This window comes from Petaurus breviceps, unplaced genomic scaffold (genome assembly GCF_028583685.1).
Source record: "Petaurus breviceps papuanus isolate PSGF00001 unplaced genomic scaffold, PetGlider_PUasm1.0 208, whole genome shotgun sequence".
Taxonomy (NCBI): domain Eukaryota; kingdom Metazoa; phylum Chordata; class Mammalia; order Diprotodontia; family Petauridae; genus Petaurus; species Petaurus breviceps.
The window spans coordinates 21290515-21309449 of record NW_027185852.1 but is presented as its reverse complement, the minus strand read 5'-3'; the positions used below and the strand labels follow the sequence as shown (position 1 = coordinate 21309449).

Sequence of the window (18935 nt, the reverse complement as noted above, 5' to 3'; positions counted from 1 at the left end):
TGAGACAACAACCACATGGGCCAATTCCTAGGGACCAGATTTGTGATTTCACTGGCTCTGGAAACTGTCTCTGCCCAGGCAGCTCAAGACCTTTTCAGCAGCTCTTAGTTTTTGAGAGTCTTAGGTTAAATGACTTACCCAGGGTCACCTGGCTAGCATAAGTTAAAGGCAGGTCTTGAACCCAGATCTCCCTGCTCTGAGGTCACTTCTCTCCCTACACAGGCTCCCTCTTGATGCTACAGATAGAAGCAAAGTGAAAAGCAGTGACTTTCACTAAGGAATTTCCACTGGGTAAAGCAGATAATTATCCACAATTGAAGGGCTGGAGAGAGCCCTTCAGTGGGGAGCAAGCAGGCGTCTGTAAGGGATAGCCCAGGAGCCAAACCTTGGAGGAAACTCAGGATCCCTAGAGATGGCGCTGGGGAGACAAGGAGAGCCCCAGAGGCGAGAGGCAGAACAGCTGGTGTCCTGGGGGCCAAAGGGTGAGGGCCTGCCCAGAACCTAGAGATGGCTGGAGCCAGGCTGGGAAGGGCTTGGGGCCAAACTGGAGAGCTCCTATGCTGATGGGGAGCCATGGAAAATGTTTGAGCTGAGGAGGGAAAGAGTCAGTCTTCTGTCTGCCGTAGGAGGAGGAATCAGGCAGCTTAGCATTGGATGGATGACATGCTGGCTGTCTAATGAAGGGGCTTTCTCTGTGGTCCAGGGGAGAGGGAGGAGGGCCTGAGCTGCATCAGCGTGAGAGGAGAGGCAGCGTGTTGGGTGGTAAAGAAATTAGGTGGTGGGGGATGAGGATGCAGAGGGCAGAGTCAAGGTCACTGGCCAAGGGTTCCTAGGGAAATTGGGAGGAGGGTCACACCGAAGGGATAGGGGAGCCTCCGAGCTCAGCCCCTGACTGGGGGACAGGCATTTGGGCAGCTGGAATGATGTCAGGGTTTTGGCATGGTACCTGGCACCCGTAAGCCTGCCCCTTCCCTCCCTCCCTCCCTGGCTGCTCCCTCCCACCTGGGTGTCCCACACCTACACAGCCAGCTCAGCCCCAGAGGGAAGGTGAGAGAGAGCTGTGAGGCAGGGCAGCTGGACATCTCCAATGGAGCGTGAAACTTCGGGACTGTAGGCAGCTGGTCGTCCAGGCCCATTAGAAACCAGTCAGCACAGACCCCAGCCGGCTGCCCAGAGCCCTGCTTTGTGACTTCCCATGGGCTGGGGGTGGGGGCATCCGGAGGATTCCCCCCCACACACCTCTGGGTGCTGCCAGTGTGCCCCCCACAGGAAGGGCTTTCTCTCCCCCTGGGGCCAGCCAGGCTGGGCAGGGCACCAGGGCCATGGCTGAAGACAAGACTTTCCGCTACGGCTTCATCATTTTGGGCTTGTTCCTGTTGGCCGTGGGCATGTTCATCATGACGGCGGACCGGCCGCAGGTTTACATCACCTTCTGCGTCATCGGGGGCATCGCACTGATCGCAGGGGTCGTCTGGAGCATGTGCCAGTGTTACCCAAAGGTAGGCAGGAGACAGGCAGCACACCGTCTGGGGGCTCTGTGGGGACATGTGTGTTTGCACATACATGCAGTGTTTGCCACAATGGTGGAGGCCATGTGTGTCCATGCCCACGGATGCATGCCTTTCCATGGGGTCTCTCTGTGTGTAACTGTGTCTTTCTGTTCCTTTTTTGAGGGTAACTCTGAGTATAAGTGCGAGTCCTGCCTTTATACACACATGCTGTCAGTCAATCAGTATTTATTCTGTCCATGTGACTTACTGGGCACCAGACTGAGAGCAGGGAAAGGAGGCTCAAAGAAAGACCTAAGCCAGGCCTCGGCTCCTCGGGCTCCATCCATCTTCACGAACCAGAGACTGGGCCAGCCCCTTCTGTCTGAGCCTCAGTTTCCTCACTTGTAAAATGGGCCTGGAGGGCCTCTGGTCCTGGGATCCAAAGACCCACGTGTCCGTGGAGAGGTGAGGAGGGGTCCAGGTACTTTGTGGGGAAAAGTTCACTAACCTCTAGCAAATTTAATGGGCCCTTCAATTATGGAGGTAAGCCACAGGCATGACTCTGAGAAGGGGCCCTTCCCTGGGCTTCATCAGACTGACTGACCAAGGAGTCTGAGACACAGAAAAAAGATTAGGGACTTGGACCAAGAGATGGGTCCCTTCCAGGCTGACATCCTATGTTCTAAGCTCCTTTCCAGCTCTGACATCCCCTGTTCTCAGGTCCCGCCCAATTCTGGCCTTGTCTGTGCTGTATTCCAGAACTCCCTACTCCTTATCACTAGCTCACTGATTCTGTCATCCCATCCAGTCTGGTGCTTGCTGTGCTGCTCCATCTAGACCCTCGGACCCCAATCAGGAACCTCTAGAAGTAGACACAAAGTCCCTCTGCTCACCAGCCCTCCCCCTCCCCCTCCCATGCCCATGGTTCCAAATCTGGAAAACGAGTGTGTGGAGGGTCAGTCCTGGCTGGTTTGGAGTCACTTGCCTGGTTATTTACAGTCAACTCACCCCCTGTCCCAGGAAGCTGAGACCAGGGTCACACGCTGGGAGGAAAGGAAATCCACGGTGAAGTCACAGGCTCTCCAGCCTGGGCAGCTAAGGGCAGCCCTGGGTCCTGTGATCACCCTTGCTGGCCCGTGAGCCTGGGGAGGGGAGCTTCAGGGCCTGGGGAGGGGAGCGGCAGGGAGCTCTGTCTGTCAGTCGCTTGTAGCTCAGTGCTCTCAGATGGGTCCAGGGCCTTTAGTTGGGAGATCTGGGCTCTGGCCCGGTGTTCCCCACCTTCCAGCAGCCTCTCTGCACTCCAGTGTCTTCCACTGTAGAACTGACCTAATAATATTCCTCTTCCTACACCTCACAGTGTGGTTTGTGGGATCAAAAGAGATCCCAGGGACCTCCTGGCCACACCTTAAACAGAACCCATCCCCTCTAGAACATCCCCAACAAATACTCATCCATTCTTTGCTTCATTCACTCACACTGCCCAGGATGGGGGGCTCACCACGTCCCCAGGCAGCCCATTCTATCCCTCCTTCTATCTGTCTCAAACCTCCTTTTCTGTCACTTTCCCCTGGTTGCTCCTGGTTTGGCCTCTGGGCCCAAATGGTACAAGCTTGTCCTCCACAGGACAAGGGCAGCCATGGGGGCCCGAGTGTTCTCTTCTCCAGCTCCTCCAGCCACTCCTCATGTGACATGGACTCAAGGCCCTTCCCCATCCTGGCCACCCTCCCCTGGACACTCTCTGACTGATTCATATCTTTCCTGAATTCTGAGGCCAGACTTGAACGTGCTGCAGAGAGGCCGCCTGGCCAAGGCCGAGAAGAGAGGGATGGGCCCTTCTCTCCTCCAGGGCTCTCAGGCTCAGCTTCCTGATTGGGATTGAGTGTGCAAGCCCCTAAGACTAAGATCACAGCCCCCGTAGGGGGTGGCACTTGGTCGGACATTTGAAGCAAACTAGAGACTCTAAGGAGAGGAGATAAGAGGGGAGTGGGAGATCAGGAGGGAGGCTGGGGGTGAGGGGGAGTATGGGGAGGAGTGGGGGTGGGGAGAGGGAGGGGGTGTGAGGATGAGGAGGGAGGGTGGGGATGAGGGGGAGTGTTGGGAGGAGTGAGGGTGGGGGGAGGGGAGGTAGGATGAGGAAGAAGGGTGGGTTTGAGGAGGGGGTTGTATTCCAGGCATGAGGGACAGCCAGTGCAAAGGCTCCTGATGGGAGATTCCACTGTGTGACTAAGGCTCCTACAGCTCTTACACACTCCAGAGTCTCCTCGGGGAAACCCCACAATTGTGGAATCGTCATGAGCCCTTTTTTGTCCTATTTAATAGCTGGGGAGCCTAGCCTACCCATCAAGCACATACACACACACTCACACCTCCCACACTCACACAACATCATATAAACCCCCACACTCACAACACACATCACATACACACATACCCCCCCCCCCCCCCCACACACACACACAGTCCGGGACATCTCAATGGCCTGACAGCCTGGAGCCCTGTGCTCTCATCCCTCTTCACTTTGCCCAGAAGCTTTCATGGCTCTCATAATAGTCATTCGCCCCTGCAGCGGCTTGTGGAGAGGTCTACACAACCTTTCTGCCCAGGTTTCCAGGCACAAGGCAGGAGGGCTTGTGATCTTCACGGTGCAGAGGGGGAAGCTGAGGCTGGGTGGGGGGAGGCCCCTTCGAGGTGCCTCCTTCAGGCCCCTCCCGCCCCTCCCCTCGGGCCCTCTAAGGCTCTGGGCTGGGGAGGGGGCAGTCAGGAGGGGCGCGGGGCAGAGCCGCTGGTCCATCTGCTCTCTCAGCCTCAGACCCCACTCTTTGCTCCGCAGATCACCTTTGTCCCCGCTGACACGGATTTTGAGAGCTTCCTGTCCCCGAAGGCTCTGGCCACCGCCGGACATGGCATTCCAGAAAAGAAGGGGTAGGTGTCAGGGCTGGGGCCTCCCTCTCAACAGCTCCCAATCTGTTTTTAATGAGTCCTGAGTTGCGCTCAGCCCTGCCTTCAAGTCAAGGTCAAGGGGAGAAACCCTTGGCAACAGCTGAATTAGAAATATCTCACTACAAAGACCAAAAAAAAAAAGCAGGATGTGTGTTTGAATCATAGGATCAGATACAGAAGGGACCTTGGAGGCCATCGGGGCCTAAGGACTCATTTTCAAGAAGAGGAAACCAGGAGCTAAGAAGTGGTTTATTTGTCCAAAGACACAGGCAGTGAGTGGCAAAGTCAGAATTTGAACACAGATCTGCTGACTCCAGGCTAACTTTCTTTCTACTGTACTGTGAAAGGGAAGCAGTGTTTTCAACCCTTCCTGGAACAGTCAACAAGTCCACAAGCATTTATTAAGCTCCTTCTGTGTGCTAAGCACTGGGCTGAGTACCCTGGGGAGCTGCCAGTGTAGTGGGGGAGACACCAGACAGTGCGTATAAACAAGCCATAGACGGGTCAGCTTGGGAGTGATCCAGAGACAGAAGGCAGTGGCATTAGGGATGGAGGGAGGCTTCCTGCGCTAGGTGGGATTTTAGCTGGGACTTACGGGAGGCAGGGAAGTCGAGAGGCTTCCCTGTGGAGGGGGAGAATTCCAGGCATGGGGGAGAGCTGGGGCAAATGCCTGGAGGCAGGAGATGGGGTGACTTGCTTGAGGGACAGCCAGGAGGCCAGACAGGCAGGATACGCAGCTGGATACCCCACCATTTGTCCCAAGGGAGCCGCTCCCCTTCCCGTGGGCAGCCACTTACTAGTAAAGCCACATAGAGACCCCAAAACACAAATACCCAGAAAAATTCATAGGTTGCTTGAAAAAAGCAGTATTAGGACAGCCAGAAGAGAGGAGACCCCTGTCTCAGTGGGATGGGTGCGGCAGATCAGGTCTCATGGCACAGGAGAGAGAACAGGGAGACCCGGAGAAGAATCCCAAGCCACCCAGCTCACCAACAGGGGGATCGCCCCTCTGGAGCCCCTTCTCTCCATAAGTCAGCGTGATAATGGGGGGGAACCCCAAAACACTAGATCAGAAGTCAGAAAATCTGGGTTCCAGACTGGGCTCCAATCCTTACAAGCTGTGTGAATTCCAATGACTTTAATCAGTTATTAGATGAGCATTTATGAAGTGCTGACTGTGTGCCAGGGACTGGTTCGGTGCTCAGCACACAAAGAATGAAACCATCCTCTGCCTCAGTTTCCTAAGCTGTCATAATCCCTGCCTACATCCCAGGGCTCCTTCGGGACTAGATGAAATAATGGGCATGGTCCCCTCTCCTTCCCGGCTCAGCCTTCCCTCCTCTCTCCTCCAGGTCCCAACCTCCTTACTCTAGATTGGAAGAAGAGACGCAGAGCCCCTCTGACTATCACCACATCCAGATGAAGGTCTTTGGTCCTGGAGAGGACCAGGGCGTCCTGTCGGCCCTGAGCCTGCCCCAGTCCGAGCTCCAAGCTGGAGAAGGAAGGGGGCTGTGCCCCCGCTCACAGCCTTTCATGGAGACAACTGTTGTTGTCCATCAGAGCCCGGATATCGTGGAGGCTGAGAGCCACGGAGGTCGGCCTGAGGCCAGGTGAGTGGCTTGCGATCCTGTGGGGCACTGGGGTGGGGGAGGCTGAGAGAGGAACGAGATGGTGCAGGTGGAGGGAAGTCTAGGAAGCCATCGATGGGAGGACACCTGTGAAAGTCCCTCTGATGTAGGTCAGTTAGAGCAGCTGAAGGCACTGGGCCATGATTATCCTGGAAAAGAGAAGGCCCAGGGAGACATGAGAGCTGGCCCCCAGGATCTGAAGGGCTGTCGTGGGATCAGGCTTATTCTGCTTGGTCCCAAAAGGCAGAACCAGGAGCAACTGGGAGGACGGGAGGTTAGGCTTGAAGAAAGGAAGATCTTTCTGGCAATTAGGGCCATGCCCAGGTTGAGCGGGCTGGCCCCAGAGGCAGTGAATCCCCCAGCTGCAGGTCTTTCAGAAAGGTTGAGGACCGCCTGGTGAGGATGTTGTGTATGGGGGGCTCTGAGGGCCAAAGTGGACTAGATGATCATTGGGCCATCTAGCTCCGGATTCCACGTAGAATGTTGATACCAAATAGCACAGAAATCAGCCGGGCAATAAGCGTTTATCGACTCCTGGCCCCACCTAGTAATGGAAGGCCATTGACTTACTGTGTGTAGGGCTTTGGGCCTGCCCCTGTGGGAAGGACGAGAGGGAAGGATGCCCTCAAAGAGCTGGCAGTTTAGCTGGGGAGACAGCAACAGCAGACTCCAAGAATGCTGGAGACGGAGAGGCCTTTGGAGCTTCTGGTGGGAAATTCTACTCTTTGTGGGAGAAACTGAGGGACTAAGGCAGAGAAGCAGCCTGGAACCCCTAAAGTTCTGTGAGAGCAGCCCCCAAGAATCAGAAAGGGTTGAGGGTCTCCCCCCAACAAGGGTGGAAGGTTCTTCATCGCCTTGCATTGTCTCTCCGCTGAGGGCGGGTGGGCACAGCACGCAGCCTCTGCTCCTGCCGTAGGTGAGCACAAAAAGGCTGGGGGAGCATGTCTGTGGCCTCTGCGTCCCTACCAGGAGAAAGCAGCGAGGGAAGGGCTTCGGACTTCATGGTGAAGAAGGAGGAGGATGGTCCTGATTGCGTCAGAGGGTACAGGCTGGGAGAATGTGATGGGGAAGAAAGGAGAAGGAGGCAGGAGCCCTTGGGCCCTAACCCGGGCATGGGGCCCTGCCCCTGGACTGGCAGCTGAACCCTCCTGCTAGGATTACCTTCTGATACCCCAGAAATTATGGGCAAAAATAAAAGCTCCACCACACGTTCAGAATGCAGGCTAAGTTAAACATGACCTACGTAGCCAAGGTCATTTTAGGGGGCAGGGGCACGAGTGAGCTTTGAAGGGCAGGAGGTGAGGAGGGACGGCACACAAGGCCTGGACATGGGTGTGGAGACTGGAGGTGGAGGCTGAGGGGGGAAGCCCACAGCCAGGAGCTCGGGCAGTTTGGCTGGAGAGTCAGAGGGGGAGTGACGTGCCTGATGTCTGGAGAGGCAGTGGAGGGTCAGATTGGGAGAGGCCTTGAATGCCTCTCTAAGAGAGGTCTCTGGCTTGTCCCCAAGGGCAGAGGGAGCCAGTGGAGACTTCTGAGCTGGGGAGTGACGTGGTCAGATCTGTGTGCACAGTGTGGATGAAGGACTGGACAGAGCAGAGCCTGGAGGGTGGCAGACGAGTGAGGTCTCCAGGGGATCCAGGCCAGAGTGATGAGGGCATGATGACTGGGGAGGTCCCTGAGGCAGGGACCATGTTCATTTTTCTCTGTATCCCCAGTAGCTCACACAGTGCATGGCACATGGAGAACACTTAACTGTTTGTCGATGATTGACCACAGCCCCCTGCACTCCTGTGGTCATGGTGGGGGTGGGCAGAGAGGAGAATAGGCATCTTTAAAGGACCTACTGGGTGCCAGGCACTGCACGAAGGCTTTACAAATATCACTTATTTGATTCTCACAGCCCTGCAAGGCAGCTGCTGTCATTGCCCCCATTTCACAGTTGAGGAAACTGAGGCAGACAGCAGTGAGGTGACTTGCCCAGGGTCACATGGCTAGTCGTGTCTGAGGCCAGATTGGAACTCAAGCCTTTCTGACCCCAGGTTCACTGCCCGGTGCCTGCCTGCCTCGTGATGATGATGATGGTGGTGGTGACAACAGCTAGCACTACATACACAGCCACTCTGAGACTCACAGCAAAGCTAGCAGGTGCCATGATTGTCTTCATTTGACAGATGAAGAGACTGAGGCAGGCAGAGATTAAGTGACTTGTCCAAGGTCACACAGCTAGTGCGTGTCTGAGGCAGGATTCAAACTCGGGTCTTCCCGACTCCAAGGCCAGCTCTCTGACCCACACGAGGATGTGAAGAGGACCGAGTGAGACAGAAAATGCAAAACAATCTGCAGCCCTTCAAGCACTATTCAAGTGCTAATCGTTACTATTAGACTGTTTAATGGAATTCTTTTTTTTTGTCTAATTCAATATTTTATTTTTTCCCAACTACAAGTAAGAAAATTTTTTTTTTGTTTTGCCTTTTTTTGGAGGGGGGAAGGCAGGGCAATTGGGGTTAAGTGACTTGCCCAAGGTCACACAGCTGGTAAGTGTTAAGTGTCTGCGGTCAGATTTGAACTTGGGTCCTCCTGACTCCAGGGCCAGTGCTCTATTCACTGAGCCACCTAGCTGCCCCGAGAACAATTTTTAATAATCATTTTTTGAACTTTGGAGCTCCAGATCCTCTCCCTCCTTCCTCCCCTGCCTCCTCAGTGATAAGGCAGGCAATCTGACACTGAGCACACATGAGAAGTCGTGTAAAACCTAGCTCCATAATGGTCAGGCTGTGAAAGAAAACACAGACCGAGAGAAAGACAGAAAAGAAAGGAAAGAAAGTGGGAAAAGTGTGCTCCGATCTGCTTCCAGGCTCCATCAACTCCCTCTCTGGAGAGAGAGCCCTTTTCATTATAAATCCTTAGGAGCTGTCTTGCGTCACTGTATTGCTGGGAATAGCTAAGTGATGGGATGGATTTCTATGGTTAAAAACACAACACACACACTCACACACATACACACTCACACACATACACACATACACATATGCACACACATACACACACTCACACACATACACATACTCACATACATATACACACACTCACATACATACACACTCACACACATACACACATGCACACACATACACACTCACATATACACACACTCACAAACATACATATACACACATATGCTCACACACATACACACACTCACACACACATACACACACTCACATACATATACACACATACACTCACACACATGCACACACTCACACACATACACTCACACTCACACACATATACACACACATACACACACTCACACACATATACACACATACACACACTCACACTGCCTCTCTCACACTCACACACACACTCACACTGTTTCACACACATATACACAGTCACACACATGTACACACACATACACACACTCACATAACATGCACTCTCTCACACATACACACATACACACACAGAGTCCACCCTTAAGGCTGAGTCTTCCCAGCACAGGGCTCATCCTCAGACAACAGAACAGTCCACTGAGGGACGCTCCTTTCCTCAAAGCCTTTCTCGGGAGCTTGGGCTCCACTGTGAGAGCCTTGGAGACCATGACCTGAGGAGGGAGGTACCAGGACAGGCCTTTCATGCAGGATTCTCTGAGCCTGTAAGGATGGTTGAGGAAAGCTTGGGGTTTATACTAACCTGGGGTTTGGTCCTCATTCAGGACCCCACTGCTGTCCTCTGATGGCCTCCCCTAACCTCTCCTGCTTTGTGTCTTTGTTCTTCCCAGCCAGATGACCGGTCCCCAGATCACTGCTGCCCCCCTGGCCTCCTTTAAAGATGAGCTGGACTCCAGTGGCAGCAGCAGCAGTGACAGCAGCAGGAACCCATCCCCTCCAGAGGGTGAAGAGCCTTGGTCCAGGAAAGCAGACTCTCAGCCTGATCGCTACCCAGACTTTGTTCTGATCGATGCCACTGGAGGGGATGAAGACACCCCCAGCCCCAGCCCCAGCGCCAGCCCCAAGCTCGGCCAGGGTGCTCCTCCAAACTTCTGGCCTGGGTCCACGCCGAGCCCAGCTGCCCCCAAGGATGCAGCTTCTGAAGGAGGCCTTCCTGACCCAATGGAGGCATCTGACACGGCCCCCGAGGAACCCGACAAAGAGGAGGGGGATTGGTACTATGGATTGAAGGATGGGCCAGGGGGGACCCTCAAAGATGAGGAGCTATCTGACTTTGAGCCAGACTCCTAGGGCTGGAGAAGGGTTTGGGGGTAGGTGGTCCTCACTGGGGCCAGATCTAGCCTGGCCTCCAGCTCACTGTATGACCTTAGCTGAATCACTTCACCTCACCTCAGTGGACTCATCTATAAAATGGGGATATTCATAAATCACAGGGTTTCTGTAAGAATCCCCTGAAACTGTGGATTGGCAAGTTCTTTGAAAAGGATTGAGGGCTTATGTGAATGTGAGGGATTATTACAACTCCATATGCTTCTCTTGGCACATGAACTCCTCGATGTGGGCAGTCCATCCACTAATGCTGATTGAAACTCATCCATGCCTTCCCTTCTTGTCCTGACTTGGCATACACCCTCTACAAGCCTGTCAGTTTTGAACTGAAGAGACCAGTTATGTGACTGACCCAGGGTCACACTGCTAAGAGAAGATTCAAACCATACCTTCCTGACTCCAAGTCCGGTAGTCTGTCCACAAAACCAGGGGGGTGGAGGCCTTTCTCTTGTGTTAGTATTTCAGAACTCAAGCTGTCTGCTCAGGAGTATGACCAACTGGGACCACTCTGGCTGTGCCCAGGTATCAATGGGAGAGGGCACTCCTCCCTATAGCCTCCGTAATGGCTGGGTGAGGGCCACTGGGGTCCAGTGGAGGCCCAGAGGAGGTGGATGGATGGAAGCATGCTCCGTCGACCACAGTGGCCCCTCTATCAATGCAAGTTTATTTATACCATTACATAGTGCTTTATTTATATACACACAGCATTTGTATAGAACTTTAAAGTTCACAAGGCATTTTACAGTCCTCACAACAACCTGGTGAGGTAGGTGCTATTATTATTTTGTTTTCTTGATGAGGCTAAGAGGGCCCAAGTGATTTGCCAAGGGTCACACACATAGTAAGTGTCTGAGGCAGGATTCAAACTCAGGTCCCGCTTCAATACCTACCTGCCTCCCTCTAAGGATCCTTCCCTATTCCTCCCCTTCCCAGGCCCTGTCTTCCGAACAACTGCACCAGGACGGGGCTGACTCCCCATGCCCCCCATGATGCAGGACGCCCAGGGTCCAGGCGATGGTGGTTCCAACCAGTCTCAGGGTATAGTGAGGCTCTCTCCCTTCCTTCACCCACCCCTCGCCTCCAGGCTGGTCCCAGGTGCTGGACAGGCTTCCTCACTAGGGTTCTGGGTCCTCCCCTCTTCCCTTCTCAGGCTTTTGACCAGCCAGACTCCTTTTTTCATCATCCTTAACCTCAATAACATAATTCATTTATTGTTAATACTGTCAACCAACTATTATTATGGCTTTTAAGTGTGTATGGAAGTAGTTTGAAGGCACCACACAATCAGATTGTCTGAACCAATCAGGAGTCAGGAGATCAAGTCCAGCCTTGACCCTTCCGGTACCTAACTGAGGGACATCGCCAAGGCACTTCTTTATGGGCCTCAATTTCATAACTTTATCATCTGTAAAGGAAGAAGGGGTTGATGGGAGCGGGGAGGCTGTGTAAGGAAGTAAAGGACTGACTTCAGTGTTGGAAAGACCCGGGTTCATTATCATATACAAATAAAATGGAATGTGACTAAGCCTTAAGAAATAAGAGAGGACAGCTTCAAAGATACCTGGGAAGACTCATCTGAACTGATGCAGAGGAAAGTGACCAGAACCAGGAGACCAACCTTGAAAACAGACACATGGTTCAAACCCTGCCTCCTTGTGACCAAAAGGGCCGAGAGGGGACTTTGGGGAGTGCTGCCTCATCCACCGGTCTGATGGACAGCATCCCCTGCAGCCATCAAGAATACAGCCCTCAGGGAAATGAGTCAGGAGCAGACCAGAGAGCTGTGAGAGCAGCTCACAAAGCCCATGCATTTCCCTGAAGAACACCAAGCGATTACTTGTCGATTTGGAATCCTGCATTAAATTAGGCTTCCTTACCTTAAGATGCTTGGATTTTGGCTTTCTTCCAGGGGGTTGGCAGATTAGAAGAAGGGGTGGGGAGGGGGCTAGAAGGTGACTGCTGAGAAGCAAGCGTATTCTAGAAGGAGAGTCTTTGCTGATTGTGCTAGCGGGGGGACATTTAGTGCAGGGACAAATTGTCCTTCATGCCCCAGTAACCCCAGAAAGAACCACAGGGTCATTGCACAGGGAGACATCATTCTGCAAACTCTTTAATAACATGGAGTAAAAGCTACCTCAAGGTTGATTTCAGTTGAGTATAAGGGAAAGCTTGCTAACCACTCTGCCCTTGGGAGGAATGGGCCGCCTCTGAATCCTGAAGTGGTTTCCCCAATCTGGGAGGTGCCTAGGTAGAGACCACTTGTTGGAAATGCTGTAGAGGGAGCTAAGCCCCTATTATGTGCCTGGCACTGGGCTAAGGGCTTTACAAATATTCTCTCATTTGGTCCTCACAACAATCCTGGGAACTGTCTTTCTCCCCACTTAACAGCTGAGTAAAGGGAGACAGACACATGTCATGTATCTGGAACCACCTGGCTACTGAGTGTCAAAAGCCAGATCTGAACCCAGGTCTCCCTGCCTCCCAGCCCAGTGTGTCTGAACCCAGGTCTCCCTGCCTCCCAGCCCAGTGTGTCTGAACCCTGGCCTCCCTGCCTCCCGGCCCAGTGTGTCTGAACCCTGGTCTCCCTGACTCCCAGCCCAGTGTGCCACCTAGTGCCTGTGATATACAAGGGTCTTTCTGGGTCTAAGATTCTGTTTTGTGTGATCGTTCTTAATGCTGGGGATGTTCCGGTATTCTCAGCACTGGATCATAGACCACATCCCATCTCAGGTATCTTGTTGGCAGGCTCCAGCCTCAGGTAAGGTGGCACCCCTTGGTTCACATACCCTAGTTATGCGTCATCTTCATTTCACAAATGTGGAAACTGAGGCACAGAGAAGTCATGGGGATGCCATGTGTAGCCAAGGAGTCATTGCTCAGGGGGATGCTTCCCAAGATGGAGGGTGGCAAGAGACTTCAGGCCACCCCTCACTACCCATGAGCCTTTGGGCCATTCCGTGTCCTTGGATTAGTTTTCTCACCTGTAAGATGAAGGGGGAGGGTCAGATTTCTGTCTCTAGATGGAAGATCCTGAGCAGCCTTGGGGGAGGGAGAGAAGGGCCTGTCAGGAACACCTGTTTCCTGGCCTTCATCCCTCTCTCTCCTGAAGTATTTCTACCTCTGGGAACCGAATCTCTGTCAAGAAAGCATGGTGTCACCTGTTATTATCTTAATAAATGTTGATTGGTTGACTGATTGGCTGATAGTTAATGAAGGCATTACATTCTAATCCTAGGTGTTCACGATAGTGACCCTGAGTTATCACTGTGGTACAGAGAGAAAAAAGGCAGAATTGGAAGAAGAGGGACTAGGTTTGAGTCCTGATTCTGAGACATCTTAGCCATAGGGCCTAAGGCAAGTCATTTTATCTCTCTGGGCCTCTTTTCGATTTTATCATGTTACCAATTTATAATTTTATAAATTTTATCATTTAATTTTTTTATCTAGCTTTCCTCTCTGTACAATGAGAGGCTGGAATTAGAGGATCTCAGCACTCCCTTTCAGCTTGAACATTCTGCGATGCATCATTTGAAACAAGTACATTTTTCTTCTAGTATAATTGAGGACTCTTCTGGAAGTGTTGAATCCCTCCAACAAGGCAGATAGCTACCCATTCCATACCTTCTTGCCTGTGTGACTTCTGTTTGTGCCCTCCTGTAAATCCTGGCCCCTAGCTCCACCCAATGGGCTTGGGTCCTTCCTCTAGGTCTTTTGATCTTGTCTACATGCCAATGGAGGCCATGGGCTAGACACTACTGATTCCTGGTTCTCACTATGTGACTGGCCCACCTTTCGATTCATGAATCTTTTCAGGCACCTTTTATACCACTTCAACACAATCCTAGAATCCCAGATCTGAAGCTGGGCGTGGCCTTAGGGACCATCTAGCTCAGCTCCCTCGTTTTACCGATGAGGAAACAGGCTCAGAGGGGCGGTGATTTGCCCGACCTTCGATCCTTTGTAGATTCCATACTTTGTGGCCAAATGACGTCACAGGAAGGAAGTGACTGTCAGAAACATTGCTTAAGCAGATGAGGGGTGAGTATCTCAGGAGAGGCGCCCCTCTACCCAAAGCCTGTCCTGACTGCCCTGCTCAGATCACCTTGTATTCATTATCTGTACCCATGTTGTATTCTCCTTCTAGAATGTAAGCCCCTTCAGGGCAGGGACTGTGTCATTTTTTTCTTTTTTGATGTGGAAATTTCATTCATGGGGGATCCCACGTGTTTCCCCTGAGACTGTGTAAGTTATACAAATTACTAAGAACGAATGGAAAAGTGCTAGGTGAGAGACAAGGAGTGAGCTGTGGGATGGGCATGGAGAGGATGCTGTCTGATGCTCAGGGCTTGCGCTAACTGCCCTCTGTCACTTACTGAGATTCATATCTGTTACTTGGGTGCATGTCACATCCCCCACTGGCGTGTAAGCTCGCTGAGGGCAGGAACCGTGTGGTTTTTCATCTTTGTATCCCCAAGATGCGTAAAGGGTCCACTACCTAGGAAACTATTCATAAAACCTTTTGTTGCCTTGAACTCACTACTTGACCCTGCTCAAATTTGTTCTGCGCTCTAAGCTTCAGTTTCCTCATTTGTAGAATGGGGACAACAAAGCCTGTCCTGCCGAACTCATAGGGCTATTCCGAGGGATATAAATAATTTTGTAAATGATAAAGGGCTACACAAATCGTGTCACTTCCACCTTCCGAGGTCAAGCAGAGCAAGGCTGAGCTTTCTTTCTGTTGGCAGCCCTTCACAAATCCTCAGCTCGGTTTTAAACTTCTAAACTAGACAACTGCCCTAAGAATTTTGGGACACCCTGAACTGGAGGGCAGCTGTCACAGTCCACTCCAAGAATCCTCTTCTTGCAGCTATGAGCCTTGTGTAACAGGGTCTTCAGTGTTCTTCCCATCCCGGTCTCTCTTCTCTGGTCTTCAGGTCATTGGAGTCCTTCCCAATACACCCCAGTGGTGCCTTTGCTGGGTGGGTCACCCCTGCTCAATGAGGAGTACTCGAGCAAAATAACTCTTAGAATGTCAAAGACAGAGATGGTGCCACGTTGGGCATCATCTAATAGAGCAGTGAATCTGGCCAGGAAAATGCTTTGTCGTTTCCTTGACAAATGATGCTCCAGTGAAGACATCTACCAAGCAAAAGTGTCCCAGTGTCTGCTATGGCCAAAGGAGGTTCCTTTTGACTTTGGCCCATCTTGGAGGGCTGGGAGCTTTCCACTTGGAAGTCTTGCCTTACTTGGACTCACTTCTGTTGGCAACTGGGGAGTTGGGCACTTAACATGGAAGTCTTGGGGGCTATCAGCCCAGATTGTACCAAAAAGTGGGTGTCTCGGGGGTCTAGTGAATCTTACTGAATCCATGATATGGAGCAGAGAGCCTTAGACTCAGGGCCAAGAGACCTGAATCCTAGTTCTGGTCCTGCCCCTAAATTGCCATGTGATGCTAGGCCAGCTGGGGATCACCGTAGTGCACAGAGAGCCAAGCCTGAAGTCAGGAAGACTCATCTTCCTGGGTTCAAATACAGCCTCAGACTCTTACTAGCTTTGTGACCCTGGGCAAGTCACTTCATCCAGTTTGCCTCAGTTTCCTTATCTGGAAAATAAGTTGGAGAAGGAAATGGCAAACCAATCCAGTATCTCTGCCAAAAAAATCCCACATGGGGCCACAGAGAGTGGGACATGACTGAAATCACTGAGAACAGCACACCTGGGCCAGGCACTTTCCTACTCTAAATGGGATCATTCCCCTTTGTAAAATAAAGGAGCTACAAGAAGTGATTTTAAGGTTCATCCCAGCTCTCACGTTCTACGTTCTAAGACATTTTCTGTTCTAAGGTCTCTCCCAGATCTGACGTTCTCTATTCTGAGGGCCTTCCCAGATCTGACATTTTGTGTTCCAACATTCTATGTTCAAACTAAGAGCCGTGTGAAGAACCCAGTACCAGGTACTGGGATGGAAGTGGGGGTGTACAAAGATCCAGAAGAAATATACCCTTCCTTCAAAGGGCTTTCAGTCTAAAAGGGTGGACAAGACAGGTATGCATAAATACAGGTAAATAATAATAAATAAAAAAATTAAAATTAAAATTTAAAAATTAAAAAAATTAAAGATAAAGAAGTAAAATAAAATAAATTAAAATGCAGATAAATAACAATACATGCCATGTGTCAAGGCTGCATGTGATTTATTTCCAAATGAGTAATACCACTCACATGTAAGGAGGTCTCCATGGGCTGGTATGATCAGGGCAGGCTTCCTGGAAGGGGAGGCAAAAAGCTGACAAAGCTTAGAGAGAGCTCCTGTCTTTTTCTCTGCCTGCCTACTCTGAGCTTTCTTTCCTTTCCTACACCTGCCTTTTCCCCAAGGGTCACTTTCAGAGAAGTCACCCTGGGTTTGGGTTGAGGAGAGATGTCAACATTGCCCAGATGGAGGCCTCTGTTTACAGCCAATACAGATGGCGGCTCCTTCCTTCTCCCTCAGGGCTCTCCACGTTAGCTGGTTCAGGAGCCTGGTTCCCCCAGGGGGCTCCTGGGCAACCCACAAATCTGCTCCAGCCCAGGGCTTTGCTCCAACAGCCTTTTCTTCATTTGTTTGCTTCTAAAACAAGGCCTGTGCTCCATGACCTCAGAGGTCCTGATGAGTCCCCTGCTGAGATCTGCTCAAGTGGGTGGTGGACAGGGAGCCCTTCTTGCTTGAGAAGAGGCCCAGCAGAGGGTTTCTGGGCAGTTGCTTAACCAGATGCACCCTTAAGGCACTACAGCAAATCCCACGAAGTCTAGAAGAAAGGGAGCCCTGGAAACTCAAGATATCTAGATTAAAGAGAGGAGGCTCCCCCTTCTCCCTCCCTGCCACCCCTTACTCTAAGTAGGGAATAAGCAGCAAGGGCCAGCTGCCCTCTCGAGGCCACCATCTGGGGAAGAAGCTTCTGCAGAGGAGGGACCAGCTGTGCCCACCAACTGCTGCCCCGCTGCCCACATAGAGGGCAAGAAGCCAACCTAGCAATGAGGCACCCCAAGGGAGAAAAGGGAGGCTGCAGGAATGGTACCCCTGGGCCTAGCTGCCTGGTAGTGCCAGTTGGCTCTCTCTGGTAGTGACAAGGAAGGCGAGCCCCTTCTCTACAATGATTTCTCCCCTCAGTGATGGCTCTGGGAGCTGGCATGGAAGCAGAGCTGGTGGTCTGAAGGGCACTGTCATTCCACAGGCTCTTGAGTTCAGGGTCATGGACTGTTCCCATCAGGCTCAGAGGGGAGAAAGTGGTCAAGATGGTGCTTTTACTTGCTTGGCACATACCACCTCCTGCCTTTTTCTCAGTGTGACTTAGTATTTCAACTTGGTTGGTCGGCCTTCCCTGGGCAGCAAAAGGCCTCACCAACACTGGTCACTTAGGAAGGAGGAAGACAAGGTGGTCACATTCCACATTGCTCCCACCGAGTCTGCCGGTCCATTGTCTCCTGCTGAATTTGTGATGGATGGTGTGTGTATGTGTGTGTGTGTGTGTGTGTGTGTGTGAGTGTGTGTGTGTGTCTGGTACCTAGCAAAGTTATCTCACACATAGAAGACAGGATTAAATTGAATTTTCTATTCTATAAACTCAACAGCTGGTCAAAAACACTAGTTTGATATAGAAAGGCTGAATACTTAGTTAGGAGACTGATGCATTAATATCTGATAGTTCACTCTAAGCCCCAGGGCATCAGTGGGTCTGAGCTGAGCTGGGGACACAATTCTTTGGCTGGAGGGTGGTTCTCCATCTGCAGTCATAAAATATTGAACTGGATAATTGAATGTATGAGCTGGAAGAGAAATGTTTTCATTCAGCTCTTTCTTCTCCATGTTATAGATGAAAAAAACTAAGACCCACAGAAAATTGCCTTGCTCTGGCTTCATTTCCTAGTTCTTTCCATTTCAATATAGCTGCCTGGCAGTTTTGAGCTTTTTTGGTTATATTTGTATGTTTTTAATTTGTTATTTGACCTTGGTGCCCTTGGGCTGGTCACTTGTCCTTCTGTCCAGCCATCTGTGAAATGGGCATCCCCAGGCAATGAGCCTGATGGGCCCCAGGCTGAGGTCCTCAGGGATGAAAGGCAGTGAGCTGCTCCCTGGGGCAGTGCCTAGTTGGGGCTCTTGTGTCCTGTGGTTAGTGATAGGGAACCCTGCTCACTTCACTGGCCAGGCCTTCATCTCCCTGCCTAAAATCAACCCAACCTTTTTTTAACCTAAGCACACTAGACACCTGAGCCCAACATAATGCAGTCCTATCACACTGGAAAAAACCTGCCTGGCAGAGGTGACCATAAAAGGTGAAGCAATAATGATGATATAAAATTAGTTAACTTTTTACATGAACAAAATCAAAGCAGCTACAAGGGGAGCTGTCAATTGGGAAAGAAAATGCTTTGCATCCAATGTCTTTGAAGAAGATCTAAGATCTTGGGGCGGCCAGGTGGCTCAGCGAGTAAGAGCACTGGTTCCAGTGTTGGGATGACCTGGGGATCAAATCTGGGCTCAGACACTTAGCACCCACCCAGAAACACCTGGCTGTGTAACCTTGAGCAAGTTACTTAACACCAATTGCTTAGGG

At 51.5% G+C, this 18935-nt stretch overlaps 1 protein-coding gene across 1 annotated transcript; it reads left to right on the top strand.

Annotated features, from left to right (window-relative positions):
- Positions 1-1043: 1043 nt before the first annotated feature.
- LOC138165311 (barttin-like) lies at positions 1044-12226 on the top strand. Its single transcript, XM_069093494.1, has 4 exons — positions 1044-1499; positions 4321-4412; positions 5783-6040; positions 9846-12226. The coding sequence occupies exons 1-4, from the start codon at positions 1323-1325 to the stop codon at positions 10303-10305; spliced, it is 987 nt and encodes a 328-aa protein (XP_068949595.1). The 5' UTR covers positions 1044-1322; the 3' UTR covers positions 10306-12226.
- The last annotated feature ends 6709 nt before the right edge of the window (positions 12227-18935 follow it).

Excerpts from the sequence above, each read along its gene's own strand:
- LOC138165311 (XM_069093494.1), top strand. The coding sequence starts at position 1,323 with ATGGCTGAAGACAAGACTTTCCGCTACGGCTTCATCATTTTGGGCTTG. Across the intron at positions 1,500-4,320 it reads TGTGCCAGTGTTACCCAAAG|ATCACCTTTGTCCCCGCTGA; the intron begins GTAGGCAGGAGA and ends TTTGCTCCGCAG. Across the intron at positions 6,041-9,845 it reads GGAGGTCGGCCTGAGGCCAG|CCAGATGACCGGTCCCCAGA; the intron begins GTGAGTGGCTTG and ends TGTTCTTCCCAG.